Below are 22418 nucleotides of genomic sequence, written 5' to 3'. Positions count from 1 at the left end.
TTGTTCCACACTTGGCACAAGTGGTTGAGCCTATGAGAGTCTTACTTCGCAAAAATGAGCCATTCATCTGGTCTGCCGAAGCAGACAGCAGTTTCCGGAGGGTCAAGGAAATGCTTTCGTCAAGTACAGTCCTCCAGATGTTCGATCCGTCATTGCCAGTAATTGTGTCGACCGACGCGTCCGACTGTGTTGCTGCAGGACTGCTCCCAGCCCAAAGTGGCCACGAGCTCCGCGCAGTCGCTTTCGCATCTTGTACACTCTCGCCTGCAGAGAGAAAATATTCAGTCGGTGAACGAGAAGCTCTTGCGTGCATTTGGGCGTGTGAGCGATGGCACACGTACCTGTGGGGTCGCCATTTCACAGTTCGAACAGACCACCAGGCACTGGTGTCCTTGCTGTCGTCACAAGGACATGGAAGACGCCCACTCCGAATTGCCCGATGGAATGCACGACTGCTTTGCTACAATTTCACTGTTGAATACCGCAAGGGGTCCACAAACATCGTAGCAGATGCACTTTCTCGGCTACCAGCACCTACCTCGGAGGCAGAGATTGCTAAGGAGGAAGAAATTGTCTCGTTCATTGAGCCAGCCTGCGTGACAAAGGAAGAGTTCAGGCAGGCCGCCCTCGACGACAGTTGCCTGGAAACTGTCAAGTCATTCGTGCCGAGTTCCTGGCCGCCAAAGAAGTTCATACCAGTAGAGGCGAAACCATTCTACGCCATTCGGGAAGAACTTTCTGTTGTCGATAACCTGCTTCTGCGTGGAGAGCGCCTCGTTGTTCTGTCCTCCCTCACGGCTCAGATCATTGGCACCGCGCACGAGACACATCCGGGTATCACGCGCACGAAGGCGCGACTGCGTGAGCGGTTCTGGTGGCCACGAATGGATAAGCAAGTGGAAACGGCAGTAAAAAACTGCCATATCTGCCTGGAGGCAGATAAGTCCGCCAAAACATCACCAGCACCGTTGCAACCTGTTGAATGGCCTGAGCGACCATGGCAAAAGCTTGGCCTAGACATTTTTTGTCCTTTGGAGCATGCAGCTTACAACAGCAGATTTGCTATAACGCTTGTTGACTACCATTCTAAATGGCCAGAAGTGTATTTTTGCAGCGAAGTGTTCACGAGCACCGTGAAATACTTTTTAAGAAGTGTTTTTGCCCGTGAAGGCTACCCGGAAGAGATTGTTTGCGACAATGGACCTCAGTTCACTTCGCGTGAGTTCATAACTTTCCTGCAAAACAGAGGCATCAGTCTTTCGCATTCTTCGGTATACTACCCCCACGCCAATGGGCAAATATAACGTTTCAATCGCACATTGAAAAACTTCATTCAAGTCTCACTCCTCGAAAGACGACCACTCCGACAAGCTGTCACAGAATACCTTTCCATTTACCGCGGTACTCCGCGCGCCACCACCGGGGTCGCCCCAGCAGTTCTGCTGCATGGTAGAATGCCCCGAACCAGGCTGGATATTGTGGGTTTCTCGGCACCAGCATTTGCGGAAGATACAGCCAAGGAGTTGACGCGACTTCGTCAAAGGGTTCGGCGTCGGCAGCAAAGCAGCAAGCACTACACGGACAAAAGGAGAGCCGCCAAGAAGACGAAGATAGCCGTAGGTGATTTTTTCCGCATCAAAAAACCGTCCGTTCGGTTCAAGGGAGACTGCGCCTTTTCTTCACCAACTGAGGTGATCAAGAGGAGGGGACCAGCTTCTTTCCGACTTAGAGACGGCCGTACGTGGAATGCCTCCAAGCTTTCCAGGGTTCCAGAGAGGGGCACCTGGGAACCAGGCCCACCTGCCACGCCGCAGCCGCGGTCTCCTGATGCGCTGCAGCCCACCACGTCGCAGCTTCTTGATGCCCTGCAGCCCACCACGTCGCAGCTTCTTGATGCCCTGCAGCCCACCACGTCGCAGCTTCTTGATGCCCTGCAGCCCACCACGTCGCAGCTTCTTGATGCCCTGCAGCCTGCCACGCCACAGCCGCGGTCTCCCGAGGCGCTACAGCCTGCCACGCCGCAGCCGCTGTCTCCCGATGTGCTGCAGCCTGCTGTGCTACAGCCTCCTTCTCCTAGTACACAGGCGCTGTCTCCTGGCGAACCACAACAGCAGTCAAGGAGCCCGTCCCCAATGCGATGTCCAACGCGGCCGACCCGAGAGCGCCGGCCACCGGCTAGGCCTGGCTCCAAGATTATCACACCAATTAGTTCGCGGTCTGAGATTGTGTTGTAAATGTGTTCTGTCACTGTGTACATAGCTTGTAAATATGTGTAAATAAGTACAGTGTGCATGCTTTCGGGTTTTTCGTTACTAATACTTACTAACAACTAACCACTAAAGATAAGGGAGGGAGTATGTTATATTCAGTTTCGTTATTCATTTCAGTTCTTTATTCCCCAGGGGGCGCTTCTGTTCTTCATTATATATTTGGTTGTACAGTAAAAGCTCGTTAATTCGAACCGCAAGGGGAAGCCGCTTCAGTTCGAATTAACGAAAGTTCGAACTAACGAAAGTGAAGGAGAGCAACAGTACACTGTGATTTGGAAGCAGTAGGGAATGTCTGAAATTTGGCGTGTCAGAAAGTGATGGCGTGTGCCGCGGGCACACGCCATCTTCAAGCCGAAGCTCTGGGTCCGACTGTGCCACACCACCGATGTCCACAGAAACGAACGTTAGCCGAGGCTTAACACCATCACAATGAATCGCGACGGCCGATACCTCCTAAGCTGAAAACAGAGGTACACAACCGATGAAGACTGCCGAGACAAAGACGCCGAACATTTGAAGGTGGCGAAGGCCCTGATTCGTTGGTTCTTGATTGCAAGCGCAGCTGCGACGTACTTGATTCGCCGTGTTTTGGAGCTTGCCGTGCCATCTCCGCACAACATTAGCAGCTGTACAAGATTTGCAAAGCCTCCGAGATTCGCAACGGGCAAGAAGTCTCGGAGGTTACGTAGAACGGAGAGGCGGCAGCCGCCGCTGCCTTCTGGCTGACCCCGCGTCGGTTAGATTTTTTTTCCGATTTTGCCTTCTCTCGCCTTTTTCTCCGTTTAGGAGGCAATACAGCCTTGTGTGTAGGCAGTAGGCGCGTTTCTCTGGCCGTGTGCCAGGCGAGCGTAGTTCGAATTATCCGTGAGGGAACCTTCTCGCGTTCGAATTAACGGACTTTTTTATACATAGACTTCTGTGGAGCTTGGCCGGACCAAATCGTACAGTTCGAATTATCCATAAATTCGAATTATTGAAGTTCGAATTAACGAGCTTTCACTGTATATGCTAAATAAACGGCTTTTTACTTCGGGACGGCTGGAGTCTGACTTCCACCGTCGCTCAACACCACACTAAAGCTTTCTAGTATTCGTCAAAATGAATCGCTCAGCGTATAGTTATTGTATTCTGCAAAGCCCCAATGTTAGCCGCTATCATCATTATCATGTTACCGTCGCATCGAGCGGCACACGCAGCTAAAACGTCTTCGGTCATCGCGGTAAGTTAGTATGGAACGGTAATACCGTACCGTATACCGCACTTACCGTACCGTATTACGGCACTGCTAAAGCTCTCTATTATTTATAGAAGGGCCCGGCTACGGCAAACTTAGACGCCAGTCACAGGGCCGGTAGCGACATCTTGTGACACTTCGTCCTGCAACACGTGAAACCTTTTGTTACATAGGTGTTCTTATCTAATCAATACATAAAAAAGAGTTTTCTTTGTAAATTGCAGCGCTGCTGACAATTTACACCAGCAGATACGTTGAATATAGTTAGTTATTGCAATAAAAACTCTGTGTCCACTCTAAGTAAACGCTGCATCACTAGATGGCGCCACCTACCTGTATTTTTTTATGTCACTGTTTATTTGCTGTTTCTTCGTCGCTCCGCAGAAGGTGGTTTACGACTTGCCTTAGTATTATCATGGTAAAAAATTACCGACGAATACGTTACTTCCTAATGCGAAATTTGAGCGCAGCAAATGCGAGCCTTTGTTTGCGTTTGGCCTCGGCCTCGGCCGCGCGAACGGTAGAGTCTTCTCTGCGACGGCGATGAGCTTCTGCTTCAGCCTTACTGCTGGTTGCTCTCGACGGCGGCGATGAGCCTCCGCTTCGGCGGTGCGAACGGCAGGGTCTTCTCGGCGGCGGCGATGAGCTTCTGCTTCAGCCTCGCTTACTGCTGGTTGCTCTCGACGGCGGCGATGAGCCTCCGCTTCGGCGACGCGAACTGCAGGGTCTTCTCGGCGGCGGCGATGAGCTTCTGCTTCAGCCTCGCTTACTGCTGGTTGCTCTCGACGGCGGCGATGAGCCTCCGCTTCGGCGGCGCGAACGGCAGGGTCTTCTCGGCGGCGGCGCTTAGCCTCTGCTTCGGCGACGCGTACTCCTGGATCATCTCGACGGCGGCGACGGTAAGCTTCTGCTTCGGCGGCACGCACCTCTGGATTCTGACGGCGACGGCGCTGGGCCTCTGCTCTGGCAGCTCGTTTAGCAGCAGCAGCAGCAGCAGCAGCAGCAGACGGAGGACTTCCATCGGTCGTCTCGCTCATGGCTCAGAAAGAACTGGCAGATAATTTCGCAGTGGCGAACGGCAGCGGCAATTTCGGCTCGGGCGGTGCACATATACAGATCCGCCGCCACCGATCTGGCTCTCTGATTGCCACCGCACAGGGCGAACGGCAGCGGCAATTTCGGCTCGGGCGGTGCACATATACAGATCCGCCGCCACCGATCTGGCTCTCTGATTGCCACCGCACAGGGGTTGCATTGGAGGAGGAGCGAAGAAAGGAATTAAGTTCGAGCCGGCGCTTTGACAACCGGAGACTCGCAGGAAGAGGGGGGAGGGGGGCGGCGTGTACACCCAGCGGCAAACGATGGGGGCAGAAGCGCGCGCAGCAAGCGGACAACACGAAAAAGGGAGGAGGGAAGAGATAGCAGCGACTGACTGATGCCGCTGACGCCGATAGTGAGTCAACCCCAGCTGCGGAGTTGGTTTCAGGGACAACGCCGCCGATGCCGACACAAACAATATGATACCCTCGCTTCCGCAGTGCTAAGAACCAGGTCTAGCCGTGGGAAGGTGGTCACGTATTCGTCGACGTGCCGGGGCCTACGTGAAATAACCGGCGCGTCGGCAACTGAAGAGCACCCTATCCGCCACACAAGAACAGGGGGGGGGGACCCTTTCCTCCTCTTTCTGCATGGCGGCGACGGTGTTCTATGCAGTCACGTTATCTTGACTCTCTAGCGGCGTCAGCGGCATCCAGCGGTATCAGTCGGTCGCTGCTAGCGCTGGGGGGATGAAAGGGGGGCGGAGCTGGTTACGAGGCCGACGACAACGCCGACGACGACGCGAAACCCAGGAACGGACGCCAAAGAGCTGCGCTCTAAAAAAGCACGCCAGGCGTGGACTCTGTGGCCGACATCAGCTTCTCACTGTTTTGGCTTGGTGCAGCTCGGCTCGCGACACACGGTGCTAGCCGTGCCTTACCGACTCCTTACCGTCTAGTATGCCGTACGGAAAGTCAGTCCGTAAAATAAAGTTCGCGCATGCGCAGTCCTCGACCGGTACGGTAATACGCAGTTAGATAGATAGATAGATAGTACTTTTATTCATGTCAATTGTAGTACACCAAAATCAGGCCTACCAAAGCCTCACCAAGGGCTTGAGTGGCAGCGCCTGGCAGACAGCGAACATTAGCAAAACAAAGGAAAATAGACATGGTTGCAACGAACTCGACAAACCAACAAACAAACAAAAATTAACAACTCATAGAGACAGATATAGAAACATAATCACAACAGCAAAAGGATGACAGTAATGCGAAATTAAGAGAGTAACACTCGATTAAATCATTATGGGGCAGGAAGTAATGCGGAGACATACCGCAACATTTTTTTCAGGGTGTATTTTGTTCTCATACGGAATACACTAGGTGGCATACTATTCAAACAGGCAGGTACGTAGTATTGACGCGTGCGCTTTCCGTATCGGGTTGAGGAGCGAGGAATGCAGTAACGGTATTTAGGTCTTAAATCACGTACAGGAACATATGGAATGGTGAACTGACTGTACCAGAAATGTTTAAGCACAATAGTTTCTGTTAATAGAGCGTTAAAATTTGGAACCTTTAATCTTCTAAAAATATCAATGTTATTACCAATGGGCAGGTCGTAGGCAATATTCTTTAAAAGTAAACGTAGAAGCGAATTCACCCTGCGCTGCCAACGAACCGTGCAGTGACCATAAATAGTGATTCCGTATCTAAGCACACTATAAGCTAGAGCGTGGGTAAGACATTTACGGACAGAAAAAGGCATAAAGTATCTAATATTATACAGGACACAAGATACAGCGCGAAGTCTTTGACAAACAAAAGAAAGGTGCGAGTTCCAAGACAGATCACTGTCGAAGATCAGGCCAAGATATTTGACCGAATACGCATATTTTACTGGTACACAGTTACAATGAGAACAGGAGGAAGTGTGCAAATAAACAGGATGACTCAACTCAATTTTTTTTAAAGGGTTATGAAAACATATAAGTTGCGTTTTAGAAGTATTAACATTGATAAGGTTAGACTTAAACCAGTCCATGGCTTTAATAGCTACCATCTGTAATGCAGTAACAGCATCAGTGTAATTCTTTGCGCGCGCAACAATGACAGTGTCGTCGGCATACTGAAACAATGAAACAGGCACATTGTTAGCAAGATCATTAACGTACAGATTGAATAACAAAGGACTCAATATAGAACCTTGTGTGACTCCGGAAGTAATTGCCGTGAAATCGCTATGAAATCTTGAAATCGACACATACTGGCGCCTATCTTGTAAAAAGTTAGTAAGTGTAGAAACGAACCTCGAAATCCCAATGTAGAAAGTTTATCAAGCAGAAGAACGTGGCAGATGCTATCGAAGGCCTTGCTTACGTCAAGAAAAAGAGAGCACACGACTTCATTCTTATCAAAAGCTGAATTTAGTGTGTCAGAGAATTCTTCAAGAAGATCTGTTGTTCCTTTTCCTGGTATGAAGCCATACTGACAAGGTGATAGAACATTGTGCGTATTCAAAAAATTAGTCATGGTAAGTAATAGATGCTTTGCAAAAATTTGGCCAATGCATGGTAGAATAGAGATAGGTCGATAATTGCTCATCATGTTTCTGGAGCCACCCTTATACAAAGGTATAACTTTAGCAGTTTTCATTGAAGTCGGTATTATACCTCTGGAAATGATACTATTAAGCATAACTAGTAGGACACCCTTAATCGCTTCAAAATTTCTGCACAATTCAGAAACAGTGAGGCCGTCATGACCAGGAGACTTGCTACGTTTAAGACTGAAAAGTATACACCTTAAATCACTTTCGGTAATGTCAGGAAGGAAAGCAGATTCCATCACACTGGGATGCATAGGACAGTCATTAGGCGGGGTACGAGATGCACCAGAGACCAGAGAAAATAGTTTGTTAAAGTCATTCGCAATGCTCTGTCCATCTTTATGGAAATGAGATATGAAATATGTATCATTATAGATAGCAGCGCTCATTCCTTTCAGGTTATTCACCAATGACCATGTTTTCTTGCTGTTAAAACGTGCATCGTTAAACTGAGACCTAAAGTGATTGCGCTTGGCCACACGGATCATGGCATTAACTCGGTTTCGTTCATGTTTAAACTGCAGTCGTAGTTCAGAACAGTTTGGAGCACGTCTTGATCGAGCCCAGAGCAGATCTTTCTCTTTGATGGCTTCCAGTATTACGGGTGACATCCACTTATTGTCTAAATTTCGTTGCTTAACGGTCACCATGCGTGAAGATTCGGCTTTGTGTGAACGAAAAACCTCGACGAAACTGTCATATAAGTCTGCAGGGGACACATTGTCAATAAAAGAAGCCCAATCGTACTTTGCTATTCTTTCATCGAAACGCTTATAATCAAGTACTGATACGCTTTGGTGGCTGCGCAAAGGTGCAGGGTGGCTGCAACCATCCGTTAACGAGCAGCAGACGAAATAGTGATCTGCAAGCTTGAGTTCAACAACAGCAGACCGCACCAACAGGTTTTGAGAACGCACGTTTATGTGGTCGATGCAAGACGAGACTAGCTGCCCAGATAAGTCTTCCTCACGTGTAGGGCTGTGGATTCTAGGCTCTAGTCCCCACTTTGATAAAGTGTCAAGATAATCTGCGACCGTTGGCACAGTTGGGCGTAGAATATCGATATTCATATCCCCGATAATGCACACGTGTTCTTCACTGGAAAACGAAGATATTGCAGAATCAAGCTCAGCTAAAAAGATTCGACCGTTACAACACGGAGGGCGGTAAATTGCGAGTAGAATCAACGACAAACAAGGTGTACTTAGGCGGAGCGCAACTACTTCTGCTTGAGTAAAAGGAATACTAATTTCGGAAACGGACCAAGAATCTTTAACAAAAACTGCGATTCCTCCTCCTGTTCGTTGTAGACGAGTATAAGAATGTAATTGGTAACCTGGCAGCGAGAAATTTGGTAACACATCTGACGAAACGTTCACTTCCGTGAGAGCAACAACGTCAAAATTTGAATGAAAAGGGTGAATCAGCGCACAAAAATGGTCCCAATGCTTCCGTATACTGCGAATATTAACGTGAGTGAACTGAAATGAATTGCCTGTGTGATGCTGAAAGAACTTCTGGACTTCAGAAAAATTAGAACACTTCACGAAACCAATGTCAGACATGGTTATGTTAGTTTTTCAAGATCAGAAAGCTTGTTGACACGAATGAGAGGCGCGCCTTCGGACTGTTTTGCAAGGATCTTCCCATTTTTGGTCCAGATGAACTCAAAACCCTTTTCTTTGCCACGAGACCTTGCTAGACGGAACAACTCGCGATTAGCCCGAGACAGGTTATCGTTGAAAAACAGCCGAGGAGACTGATCGTCATGCACCAAATCACGAAGGCACTTCCGGGCCCCGAGCCATTTCTGCTTAACAGTAATTGAGCGAGTTTGCACTAGAATTGGTGGAATATAGTCGCCTCTGGATGGCAGCCGATGCACTGCCGAGATATCTGCTTGTTGAAAATCGGTTATGTTTAGCTTGCCTGCCAAAGTACTTAAGAAAGAGTAAGTTTTCGTCAGATTTGACAGGAAGGCCGTGAATCTCGAAGTTACATCTTCTGCCATATTGTTCGAGGTCATTTATTTCCCCACTCATCCTGTCAATCACCTGTGTCTGGGAAGCTACTGTTGAAGAGAGCGATTGAACTTGTGAGCGAAGGTCTGCAAGCTCATTCTGATTAGTGGTAACTGTAGCAAGCACCGAGTCATACTTCGACGAAAGGAAATCAATAGCGGACCGTATGTCCTCGACTGCCGAAGCAACCTTTTCACTAGCTTCCCTGACCAACAATAGTTCCTCGATTTTCACCATCAGTGTTGAAACAGTTGTAGTCAAAGAATCTAGTTTCATATTCAGAGCAGACAGTTGCTGTGAGAATGAACTATCACCTGGGTTGGATGCCTCGTCTGGTTGCTTAACCGAATCATCCTTGCATGAAGGACACTTCCACGTTTCACGTGTCACTGTACTCATCTTCTTGTAGGCGCTATCAGAAACTGACGAGCAGTTTTTCCCCAGGTGGAATTCGCCCTCACAGGTAGAACAACTCATAAATCTTCCATCTCTCGGTATGGCTTTTGAGCAAGAAGTACATAAAGAAGACATGGTGCAGTCAGCGGCAAAACCCGAAAACTGATGAATTACAACAGGTGTAATCAACACTCACCTGCCAAAAACGAAGCAAACGTTTAGTCTAGGACAAAGGTTTGCCGCTGACTGCAACGATCCACGAAGTTGACGGCCTTTAAATAGTCGGTGATCGACGCCAGGGGGACATTATTGGCAGGTCCATAGCCAATGAAGTCAAGGATGGCTTGCTACGTCGAAACTGCAGCTTCCCCGAGATCCGCATGCGTATATCAGTCACCAGGAACAGTTGCGAAGATGATAGCCATTGAAGATACGGGCGGTATTCCAGCTGATACTGTCCCACAGCTTGCGGAGCCTGCCAAAAACGAAGCAAACGTTTAGTCTAGGACAAAGGTTTGCCGCTGACTGCAACGATCCACGAAGTTGACGGCCTTTAAATAGTCGGTGATCGACGCCAGGGGGACATTATTGGCAGGTCCAGAGTCAATGAAGTCAAGGATGGCTTGCTACGTCGAAACTGCAGCTTCCCCGAGATCCGCATGCGTAGATCAGTCACCAGGAACAGTTGCGAAGATGATAGCCATTGAAGATACGGGCGGTATTCCAGCTGATACTGTCCCACAGCTTGCGGAGCCTGCCAAAAACGAAGCAAACGTTTAGTCTAGGACAAAGGTTTGCCGCTGACTGCGTGCATCGACTGCAGTTACCGTACCGTATACCGTACTTTCCGCAGCACCGCTCAAAGTCCCATTATGAGCATGTAACTTACAGAAGTCGCCGTTACACGAGTAGCGAAATACGTTTCCGCTACATTTCTTCTGCGCTTTGCGCACACGCAGAGCCATGCTGCGGCAAACACACAAGACCCCCTCCTCGCAAGGTGCGGCGCTGCCCCGACACGTGGCGCGCCTCTTGCCCGCTTCTCCCCTTCGGGTCCTTGATGAAATGAGCGCTACGAAGACGCGGACGAAAGAACAACATGTACGACAGACAAGGCGCTACTTCCAAGTAAATGTTTTTTGATGAAACAGAACTTTAAATAGATGCAACCAAGAATGGCACATCGTGACATCACGACCTCCCTATCTCTTCAGAAAGGCTATCTCTTTTTCAGTAAGCGTCACTGAAGGGCAACTAATGCACGTGCCCTCGGCCTTTGCAATGTAAAAAGCTTCCAATATCTCCCGTTCTAGTCTATCTCTAGACCATGCCAGAAACCTGGTGTCGCGAAGATACGGACGGCAATTGTGACGTTTACAGTGTTCTGCCAGATGGCCCCCCGCATTGTTATTTACGGCCCAATTGTGCTCACGCGCCCTTTCATTAAAACACCGTCCGGTTTGACCGATATAAACCTGTTGTCAACTTAGGGGTATCTCATATACGACATTACTTTTACAAGCAGTGTACTGCGCTGCATGTTTCTTAGAGCATGGTTCGGGTTTTGCTTTTGTCATCATAGGGCATATCTTGGCCAGCTTACATAGTGCACTGAAGAGAAGATTGATGCTGTGCCTTTGTGCCACCTTCTTGAGGTTGTGGGATACCCTGTGCCAATAAGGAATCACATGTAATCTCTTCCTATCAAATGGCTTTTTTGTGTTAGTACCCTCTCTTGCTTGTTTGATCTTTTGAAGAAGCTTGTCGCAAACGCTAGAGATCAGTAGTGAAGGGAAACCGGCTAGGCGTAGCCTTGAAACTTGGTTATTGAAACTGATTTCTATTTTGTGGTGGCAAGATTTGTTTAGCGCTTCTTTCAGACAAATCATTGCAACCCCTCGTTTTACTAGCTTGGAATGCGCGATGTCGTATGACATTAGCTGCTTGTTCAACCTGGGCTGGTATTCGAAACAGACATGCGTGTTCATCAGAGTGAGATTGAGGTCCAGAAAGCGAATGCTGTTATCACAAGGCCTTTCGCACGTGAAGTTTAGAGCCTCCGATGCATTCCTAAATGTGTTAATTATCGACTCTACAGTGTCATCTAGCCTAGACCCTGGAACGTCGTTAACAACCACGAGGTAGTCATCGACATACCTCATTATAGAGGGAGCACATGATTGATTCAGAATGCTGTTTACACACTTGTCAAAGGCGCTGAGAAAGATGTCTGAAAGAATGGGATCGAGCGACGAACCAATGCAAATGCCCTTGCGTTGTACATAGTGTTGGTTTTTTGAAACTAATGACAGTGGAATGAAGGTAAAAGCTTAACAGTTCTAAAAACTTGCCACTATTCACTCCGGTTGCACAACTGAACGTAACTTCACCAAAGTCTTCGATTTTGTTCCTAATGGCACTCAGCACTCCGTCATGAGGAATCGCATAATACAGGTCTTCAACGTCCAGTGAAAACGCGTACACATTGCTCCAAGATCCTTGTTGTAAAGTCAGCACGACTTCTCTAGAGCTCCGCACAAGGAAAGGGTCATCTAGGGGTAACTGGCATAAATGGCGCTTCAGGTAGTGCCCTACTTCCATCTGCCATGTCTTCTTCTCAGAAACAATAGCCCTAAAGGGGCAGTCAGGTTTGTGGGTCTTGCCGGAGAAAAATACTTCCAAGACGCCTACCTCAGCCCGGTTCGTCGCCTTCCGAAGAGCTTCCAGGTTGAAGTTATCAAGCAGCTTGATCGCTTTGGCTTTCTGCTTTTTGTGGTTGAAATCCACGGCCTTGAAATTCTTCTCAATCGCGCTGATGGCCCTCTCTCCGTAGGCGCCCTTGGAAAGGATGACGAAGCCATCCTCCTTGTCCGCCTGTAATGCGAGGAGGTCATTTTGCCGTAGGAAGCCCGTTAACTTCTTGAAGGGTGTGTTAGGGGTGGTTTTCGAACGCACGGTCCGAAGAAGGGTATCCACTGCGTCACTGGTGGCTCGATCCCGCTCTGCCTCGCCAACGCAGTTTCCTATTCGCCGGGCCGTAGCAAGCAGCTGGTGCTTCTTGGACCGTGGCTCAAAGCTCTATTTCGTTCCTTTTTGAAGTAGACCCCTAACGTCGTCTGGGAGCACAACATCACCGAGTAGTGTCACTTTAGTTGGCTGAATGTTTCGCCGACTTCGCTTTGTAAGGCCTATTCTTGACCTTTGCCAAAGGAATTCAGTCACTTGTTTGGCAATCCTTTTGGACTGGGCGAATTCCCGGCTGCCTACAACCTGATCCTTGCTTTCGTTGCACAGGACCCAAAGCCAGTCGTTGTACCTACGTACCTGCCGCCCTTTCTCAGACTTCATTATCCTGTACATCCTTTTCACGTGAACCCAAGAATGTTCCAGGCCACCCAGGAAGACTTGAACTTCGGGAGCAACTATTCCCTGTTTGAGCGCCTTGTCTGTCGTACATGTTGTTCTTTCGTCCGCGTCTTCGTAGCGCTCATTTCATCAAGTATGCATAACCAACTCACCCACATCAAGCTTCTGCCCCTTCGGGTCGTGCGGGGACCGGTGCGAGGGTGCCCCACTACCCTTGCGTTTTTTTCCTGTACAGATGCCTCAACACTCTCCCAGCCAAGTTACTTTCTTCCATATTCCTCAGTCGTTCTTCGTAAAACCAGTTTTACTGCGAGCTTCCCTCACTTCAAAACTTGTCAAGCCCACATCACCCTGCTCAGCTTCATTTCTAGTATTCCCGTGAGCGCCCAATGCAAGGCGACCCACGGACCTTCGGTTCCCATCGAGTCCTGATTGTACCCCTAATTTCAAGCAAGCAGCCGCATTTGCCCAAAAGTAAGTCCTGGAAGCATTTCACACGTTACACGTACCCTGGATCACCTCGTTCCTATTGTATCCCCATAGCGCTAAGTGCTTCATTATGGCTACATTTTGCTTCCCCTTCACTGCTATTGGATTTTCCTGTGTGTCCATATATCTATTCCTTCGTTTATCCTATTACCAAGGCATTTATATTCTCTTCATCATCAGCCTGGTTACGCCCACTGCAGGGCAAAGGCCTCTCCCATATTTCTCCAACAACCCCGGTCATGTACTAATTGGGGCCACGCCGTCCCTGCAAACTTCTTAATCTCATCCGCCCACCTAACTTTCTGCCGTCCGCTGCTACGCTTCCCTTCCCTTGGGATCCAGTCCGTAACCCTTAATGACCATCGGTTGTCTTCCCTCCTCATTGCACGTACGGCCCAAGCCCATTTCTTTTTCTTGATTTCAACTAAGATGTCATTAACTCGCGTTTGTTCCCTGACCCAATCTGCTCTTTTCTTATCCCTGAACGTTACACCTATCATTCTTCTTTCCATAGCTCGTTGCGTCGTCCTCAATTTGAGTGGAACTCTTTTCGTTAGCCTCCAGGTTTCTGCCCCGTAGGTGAGTACTGGTAAGACACAGCTATTATATACTTTTCTCTTGAGGGATAATGGTAACCTGCTGTTCATGATCTGAGAATGCCTGCCAAACGCACCCCAGCCCATTCTTATCCTCCTGATTATTTCCGTCTCATGATCCGGATCCGCCGTCACTACCTGCCCCAAGTAGGTGTATTCCCTTACGACTTCCAGTACCTCGCTGCCTATTGTAAATTGCTGTTCTCTTCCGAGACTGTTAAACATTACTTTAGTTTTCTGCAGATTAATTTTTAGACCCACTCTTCTGCTTTGCCTCTCCAGGTCAGTGAGCATGCATTGCAATTGGTCCCCTGAGTTACTAAGCAAGGCAATATCATCAGCGAATCGCAAGTTACTAAGGTACTCTCCATTAACTTTTATCCCCAATTCTTCCCAATCCAGGTCTCTGAATACCTCCTGTAAACACACTGTGAATAGCATTGGAGAGATCGTATCTCTGTCTTGCGCATTTCTTTATTGGGATTTTGTTGCTTTCCTTATGGAGGACTACGGTGGCTGTCGAGCCACTATAGATATCTTTCAGTATCTTTATATACGGCTCGTCTACACCCTGATTCCGTAATGCCTCCATGACTGCTGAGGTTTCGACAGAATCGAACGCTTTCTCGTAATCAATGAAAGCTATATATAAGGGTTGGTTATATTCCGCAGATTTCTCTATCACCTGATTGATAGTGTGAATATGATGTATTGTTGAGTAGCCTTTACGGAATCCTGCCTGGTCCTTTGCTTGACAGAAGTCTAAGGTGTTCCTGATTCTATTTGCGATTACCTTAGTAAATAGTTTGTAGGCAACGGACAGTAAGCTGATCGGTCTATAATTTTTCAAGTCTTTGGCATCTCCTTTCTTATGAATTAGGATTATGTTAGCGTTCTTCCAAGATTCCGGTACGCTCGAGGTCATGAGGCATTGCGTATACAGGGTGGCCAGTTTCTCTAGAACAATCTGTCCACCATCCTTCAACAAATCTGCTGTTACCTGATCCTCCCCAGCTGCCTTCCCCCTTTGCATATCTCCCAAGGCTTTCTTTACTTCTTCCGGCGTTACCTTTGGGATTTCGAATTCCTCTAGACTATTTTCCCTTCCATTATCGTCGTGGGTGCCACTGGTACTGTATAAATCTCTATAGAACTCCTCAGCCACTTGAACTATCTCTTCCATATTAGTAATGATATTGCCGGCTTTGTCTCTTAACGCATACATCTGATTCTTGCCGATTCCTAGTTTCTTCTTCACTGTTTTTAGGCTTCCTCCGTTCCTGAGAGCATGTTCAATTCTATCCATATTATACTTCCTTATGTCAGCTGTCTTACGCTTGTTGATTAACTTCGAAAGTTCTGCCAGTTCTATTCTAGCTGTAGGGTTAGAGGCTTTCATACATTGGCGTTTCTTGATCAGATCTTTCGTCTCCTGCGATAGTTTGCTGGTATCCTGCCTAATGGAGTTACCACCGACTTCCATTGCACACTCCTTAATGATGCCCACAAGATTGCCGTTCATTGTTTCAACACTAAGGTCCTCTTCCTGAGTTAAAGCTGAATACCTGTTCTGTAGCTTGATCTGGAATTCTTCTATTTTACCTCTTACCGCTAACTCATTAATCGGCTTCTTATGTACTAGTTTCTTCCGTTCCCTCCTCAGGTCTAGGCTAATTCGAGTTCTTACCATCCTGTGGTCACTGCAGCGCACTTTGCCGAGCACGTCCACATCTTCTATGATGCCAGGGTTAGCGCAGAGTATGAAGTCTATTTCATTTCTAGTCTCGCCGTTCGGGCTCCTCCACGTCCACTTTCGGCTATCCCGCTTGCGGAAGAAGGTATTCATGATCCTCATATTATTCTGTTCCGCAAACTCTACTAATAGCTCTCCCCTGCTATTCCTAGCGCCTATGCCATAGTCCCCCACTGCCTCGTCTCCAGCCTGCTTCTTGCCTACCTTGGCATTAAAGTCGCCCATTAGTATAGTGTATTTAGTTTTCACTCTACCCATCGCCGATTCCACGTCTCCATAGAAGCTTTCGACTTCCTGGTCATCATGGCTGGATGTAGGGGCGTAGACTTGTACAATCTTAATTTTGTACCTCTTATTAAGTTTCACAACAAGACCTGCCACCCTCTCGTTAATGCTATAGAATTCCTGTATGTTACCAGCTATATTCTTATTAATCAGGAATCCGACTCCTAGTTCTCTTCGCTCCGCTAAGCCCCTGTAGCACAGGACGTGCCCGCTTCTTAGCACTGTATATGCTTCTTTTGGCCTCTTAACTTAACTGAGCCCTATTATATCCCATTTAGGGCCCTCTAATTCCTCCAATAGCACTGCTAGACTCGCCTCACTAGATAACGTTCTAGCGTTAAACGTTGCCAGGTTCATATTCCATTGGCGGCCTGTCCGGAGCCAGTGATTCTTAGCACCCTCTGCTGCGTTGCAGGTCTGACCGCCACCGTGGTCAGTTGCTTCGCAGCTGCTGGGGACTGAGGGCCGGGGTTTGATTGTTGTGTTCATACAGGAGGTTGTGGCCAATTACTGCACCAGGGTGGCCAGTCTTGCTCTGGTGAGGGAGTGCGTTACCGGTTCTGGTCACCGGGATCAGGCGACACTCCAGGCCTGTTTGTGCAATTTTATCAACACGCGGATTTTTTTTTAATCCGGTGGAAAATTGCCGGCACCGGGATTCGAACCACGGACCTCTTGCACGCGAGGCGGGTGTTCTACCTCTACGCCACCGCTGCACCTTTATATTCTCTTACCCGAGGTATTTCCTGGCCCTGTATTTCCACACTGTTTTCTGTGACTACCGTAGCCCCAAGCCGACTTTCTTCTTACGAAGCGAAGCGGAAACCGCGAAGCAGCCGCGCCACGCGGTGCAGCCCCATTGTAGCTCCTCGAGCAGCGGGCGAGGCCCGACGGAGATGGCAGCGCCGCGGTGTGGCGCCACTCCTGCGCTTGGAGCCGCGTATTTTATTGCGACGTCCCAAAAAAATCACACCATCTATTTTTGCAAAAATGTCAAGCATAATGGCACAAGGTATGAAATAGTCCTGGTAATTTAAAGCGGTGGACACATTACGTTAACTGTGTAGCATTAGCTACGTGAAACAATGACACATGCTGCCTTTTCACTTTTTACTAAATGCGTTGCTGCAGTTCAGCTTATGCAAATTTTGACCATTTCTTTCTTATTTTTGCAGTGCACCATTCATACGTTCAGTTATTCTTTCTCAAAGTCGGGAAGTGAGCAGACGACATGCGAGCAATTCTTTGTGGCCACGAGCGTGATGACAGCATGTCTTCGCGGCTCGGGTGGGAGCACTTTCTGCGCCGTGCTTTTAAAACGCGCAGATATTACACCAAGCCACACAGTGCAGTGTTCCCGCTAACCATGTTCAAATTGAAACGAATTAGTCAGGGGCCAGTGTAATGTGTGCGACGTGTGTCTGGTAAAGATCGAGGCAACTACACGATGGCAGGAACAAGAAGCAGCGAAGGGTTTATTGGCACGCACTTAAATAGTCAGACGCACGCGTGATATCAGTGCTGTCCTGATAAGGCAGCGCAGACAACGCATGCCCGATACATCCTCTGATAGGTAACGAAGAAACACAACAGTTCAGGTTACTTGATTCAAGGCCGCGTCGTACCGAAGCCGCTGCGGTGGCCTACTGGTGCGACCCGACCTTCTTCGGACTGGCGTCGGCCTAGGAGGAGATAGCACGTGGTGCGCTGTAGTTGGTGCCAGGCCATCAGCGGACGACGCTTGAGGATGCGGGTGTGTAGGCTGGCACGGTGTAACATCAACGGAGCTACTTGCGCTAGAGTCAGTGCACCAGCTGTAAGACGAACCGCAGTCATCATCATCACTCTCGTCTGCTGTCCACTGTTCGCGAGTCTGAAGGAGATGCCGTCTGTTACGACCACTTTCTGTTTCCACGTTGTAGGACCTCGTAGACGTTTTACCCATCACAATACCTTTCGGGGACCGTGTTGTGTCCCTGAGCCTTACGATCGACCCTTTGTCCAAAGGTTACAAATGCTTTCCGCCGTTGGTCTGACGATGTTTTTTGACTGGCGTAGGCCGCACGTCGCCAAAATCGGGTACATTCGACCTGAGACGCCTGCCTTTAAGTTCTCCAGGTGATCGGCCGTCCACAAGTGGTGTAGAGCGGTAGGCCAACAAGCCTAGCCAAAAGTCTTCGCGTGAGTCTTCACTTTTCTTCAAGAGGCGTTTCACGATCTGTACCCCTTTCTCTGCCAGACCGTTGGACTGTGGGAAGCGGGGACTGGATGTGACATGAGTGAAGTCACATTTTCTTGCGAATTATGCAAATTCATAACTTGAAAACTGCGGCCCGTTGTCGGTGCACACCTCCAGAGGTACGCCATACCTGGCAAACATTGCGCTAAGTGCGGAAATTGTTGCTCTTGCAGTGGTGTCCTGGAGCTTCTGGACTTCCGGGAAGTTTTAATACGCGTCAAACGCTACGACGTACTAACTTCCCCCAAAAGAAAAAGTGTCTACACTAACTCGAACCCATGCGCATAATGGGATTGGGCGCATGAGTAACGGTTCTTTCGGTTGCTTGTATGAAAACTTCCGACAAGTAGAGCAGCTCTGAATCAGCAGGGATAAGTCGCTGCTGAGCCCAGGCCAAAAAACCAAACGTCGTGCTCTTTCTTTGCATTTCTGCAATCCTAGGTGCCCAGTATGAATTCGTCCTAGGATTTCACGTCGCACGCTTTTAGGTATGACCACTTTTATTCCTTTCAGCAATATACCGTTCACGACGGAAAGCTCTGACGAAAAGGCTTGAGTTCACCCTGCAGGCTCTCACCGCTTGACAAATTGGAGATGACGGTGCTGAAGTAACCGTCACGCGCTGTTTCTTGCACCAGCTTCTGTCGCGTAGCGCCCGTGACCAAATAGCCCAGGACTAGGACTGCGTGCACTTCCACGTCGTCAGCGGCACCAGCGATGTCCTCGTGACTAGCCGGAGCCGATCTTGACAGCATGTCGGCCAAGACGAGGTGTTTTCCTGGTACGTACTGCAAAACGAAATCATATTTCAGAAGTCTTTAAAAAACCTCTGAAGGCGGGGAGGCATGTCGCTATCTATTGCTGCGAAAGGGATCTGCAACGGTTTATGGTCAGTTTCAGTAAAAACTGTGCCCGTACACGAAGGGGTGAAACTTCTCACAGCCGTACGAAATGCTGAGTCTCCTTTTCAATCTGCGCGTAACGCTGCTCAGCTTGTGTTAGCGCACGGGATGCATATGCCACTGGGTGCCACTTATCGCCATCGTGACACTGCAAGAGCGCTGCACCCATGCCATCTTTTGATGCATCACATGTTATTTTAGACTGCCTTTGGGGATCAAAGATGGCGAGTACGGGTTTCATGGTTAGAATTTGAGTGACACCTTCCCGCTCTTTTCTGTGGTTTTCAATCCACTCAAATACTGCGTGTGTTTTGATAAGCGCAGTCCGCTGAGAAAGCCGTGGCACGTACTTTGCAAAGTAGTTGATTACACCGAGCATGCGCTGAACATCACATTTGGTTCTGGGTTCCGGCGTTTCAAGCAAGCTTTTGATCAGTTTTGGGTCTGGCGAGATGCCGTCACGTCCAATGATATCGCCCAGAAATTGTATTTCCGTAACACCAAACCGGCACTTTTTTGCGTTGAACGTTAAGCCGGCTTTTTCGGCCGCTTTCAAGACCGCAACCAGTCTCTGATCATGCTGCTGTTTGTTTGCTCCCCTTGCCAAAATATCCTCAATGTACGCATGTACACCGGGAAGGCCCTCAAATACTTCAGTCATCGTCCTTTGAAAGATTTCAGGCGCTGAGGCGATGCCGAAGGGCAATCGGAGGTAACGGTACCTGCAAAAAGGAGTAGCAAAAGTGCATATTTTCGACGTCTGCTCGTCAAGTGCGATCTGGCGGAAGCCGGAGTTTGCGTCCAAGCAACTAAATACAGGTGCGCCGGCGAATTCCCCTTCCATATCCTCGCGCCTTGGGAGCTGGAAGTGTTCTCTTTTTATGTTCTCATTAATTTTCCGGGGGTCCATGCAAATTCTAATTCTGCCGTCCTTTTTCTAGACGGTAACCAAAGGGCTTACCCAGTCCGTGGGGTCGTTCTCTTTTACGATGATGGCCTTGCGCTCTAGTCTTCGCAGCTCTTCCTGAAGAGGGCCCCGCAGGGACAGGGGAATACGCCGCGCTCGTTGAACGACAGGAACCGCTGTTGGTTGCAGGACCATACTGTATGGTTGCTTCAAGCAGCCTAATCCCTGGAAGAGGTGCTGGAAATTCGTCACTGCTTCGTAGTCTGTTGAGGCGCTTACAGTGGCCACTGTGCGTTGAAAAAGGCCCAAGGCTTCACTCGCTTCCAGTCCTAGTACGGCTTGACTATACCGTGTTTTACGACAAAGAAATGGACTGTAGCGGAAGTATTTCCTACCGTCACCTCCTGTGACGTTGCTCCGAAGTGTGTTATGATGCCTCCGTTGTAGGCCCGTAGTACCGAGGTAGCAGCAGTCAACGGTCCCACCGCACGCATTTTCCGGTATGCCGAAAACGGCGGTAAGCTGGCCTGTGACCCGGTGTCTACCTTGAAGGAGACCTTCTTGCCCTTGACCTCAGCTTCCACTATCCAGTCTTTGGCATTTCTATTCCCAACACCAACTTCTAGGATGTCGAAGTTATCGTCAAAGTCGTCTTTGCTGACTTTGGCAATTTTGGACGTTTCTCGACAGCACACCGCAAAATGATTGGGCAAGTGGCATACGTTGCATTTCTTTCCGTATGCAGGACACTGCCTTGGTCTGTGCCGCCGGTCGCACTTTGTGCAGCGGCACTGCTTGTTGCCATCTTGGGCGTTTCTGCTTTTCGGTGCAGTTGCGGGCCCCGCAATAGCGTCAGTGTGGCTGTCCGTGGCCCTCCAGACCTCGTTTCGTTGCGCCACAGATTCGGCGACCTTGCAAAATTCTTCCGCCTTCACTAGAGTCAACTGTTGTTCGCGAAGCATTTTTTCGCGCACCAAGAATAACTTTGAGTTATTCGTGCCGAACACTATTTGATTCCTGATCATTGAATCACGCTGTTCTCCGAAATTGCACTGCCCAGCTTGCTTTCTTAGGTCACGAAGAAATTTTTCGAACGGTTCCCCATCTGCCTGCTTCCTCGAGCGAAACAGACATCGCTCATGCACTTTGTTGCTTACCTCAGAGCAGTAAGACTCGAACTTTTCAACGATTGTTGCGTAGTCTTCCTTGGATTCATGGGCTTCAAACTTGAACGTGTTGAACACGTCAAGTGCTTCGTCACCAGCTACACTCCGAAGGAGTGCCGCTTTTGCAGCTTCCGTGCGGGGTTGCTCCTTCGTCGTGGTTGCCACTATGAACAAGTCAAACTTCTGTTTAAAGCGCTTCCATTGCTCAGAGAGATTGCCGGTAAGTTGCAAGGGTGGCGGTGCCTTCAGTAGTTCCATCGTTGGGGCTCTGCCGGATCCACGCTTGGACCCGAATTGCCCACTTCTGACACCATGTAACGTGTGCGACGTGTGTCTGGTAAAGATCGAGGCAACTACCAGGAACCAGCGAAGGGTTTATGGGCACGCACCCAAATAGTCAGACGCACGCGTGATATCAGCGCTGTCCTGATAAGGTAGCGCAGGCAGCGCATGCCCGATACAGCCAGGCGAAATCATTTCCCGCGCGTAACCTACTGAAACAGTCAAACCGCTTCTAACGAAGCAACAAAATCAACACTTAATGGCTTGTGCCCTCATATGCGGCGGGTTCATATGTCATAGTCCAAACAAATAAAATATTACCCAAGAGAAAAAAAGTCGCACTATCCGGTCACTTCGGTAAGCGCTAACGTCGCTCAGTGATGTTTGTTGAGAACTGGCGATTTTTTCTTTCTTTCTCGCAGCCATGGCAAAAATAAGTACATTTCGAAAAGGCAAGAATAAACAATACATTTGTCAAGCCCACTGGCTAGCCCTTACGTATGCTACAACAGAAAACTAAAGCTAAATTTAATACCCAAATCTCACGTTGCCTCACAAAGCGCAACGTAGGCTAATATGTCGGTACACGTAGTTGCTAAATTTTTCACTGTCTGCCTGAATTTTTTTTGCGAGGTACATTATAGTCCTGTTCTATGTCATGAACACACAGAAACTATTGGCTAAAAGTATACATCGTGCACTGTTTGTAACTGAAAAGAAAACCACTCACCTCTGACGATTTTCGAAAGGAGAAATGGAGCTGTGCCGACATGCGTTCACTCGAAGAGCAGCCATCTTGACTAGGGCGCGGCGCATCAAGGCACACAGCGTGTCATGCGTGGTGTATGCAAAAAACGGCGTATA

The 22418-nt window shown here is 48.7% G+C and overlaps 2 protein-coding genes across 6 annotated transcripts in view; one reads left to right on the top strand and one right to left on the bottom strand.

Moving 5' to 3' along the window:
* The window catches only part of LOC139054444 (atrial natriuretic peptide-converting enzyme-like), a 784429-nt gene that overhangs the window by 629389 nt on the left and 132622 nt on the right, over positions 1 to 22418 (top strand). The window lies entirely within an intron of this gene.
* On the bottom strand, positions 17522 to 22410 carry LOC135897323 (uncharacterized). Of its 4 annotated transcripts, none has more exons than XR_011511235.1 (2): positions 22285 to 22410; positions 17522 to 19085 (listed from the first exon to the last, which is right to left on the bottom strand). XR_011511235.1 is itself a non-coding variant. In XM_070531424.1 (2 exons), the coding sequence occupies exons 1-2, from the start codon at positions 20299 to 20301 to the stop codon at positions 18822 to 18824; spliced, it is 405 nt and encodes a 134-aa protein (XP_070387525.1). In that variant the 5' UTR covers positions 20302 to 21655; the 3' UTR covers positions 17522 to 18821. The 4 variants fall into 4 exon arrangements, 2 of the variants coding, with proteins under 2 accessions (XP_070387525.1, XP_070387524.1); XR_011511234.1 differs by lacking the exon at positions 22285 to 22410 and adding an exon at positions 20161 to 21653; XM_070531424.1 differs by lacking the exon at positions 22285 to 22410 and adding an exon at positions 20161 to 21655.

Source organism: Dermacentor albipictus, chromosome 1 (genome assembly GCF_038994185.2).
Source record: "Dermacentor albipictus isolate Rhodes 1998 colony chromosome 1, USDA_Dalb.pri_finalv2, whole genome shotgun sequence".
NCBI classification, from domain to species: domain Eukaryota; kingdom Metazoa; phylum Arthropoda; class Arachnida; order Ixodida; family Ixodidae; genus Dermacentor; species Dermacentor albipictus.
The sequence above is the reverse complement of the archived record's forward strand: the minus strand, read 5'-3'. Positions and strand labels throughout refer to the sequence as shown.

Coding starts and splice junctions, on each gene's coding strand:
- LOC135897323 (XM_070531423.1), bottom strand. CDS start 21,530: ATGGAACTACTGAAGGCACCGCCACCCTTGCAACTTACCGGCAATCTC. Junction 19,086..21,263: donor TCGAGTCTTACTGCTCTGAG/GTAAGCAACAAA, acceptor TTCGTTTTGCAG/TACGTACCAGGAAAACACCT.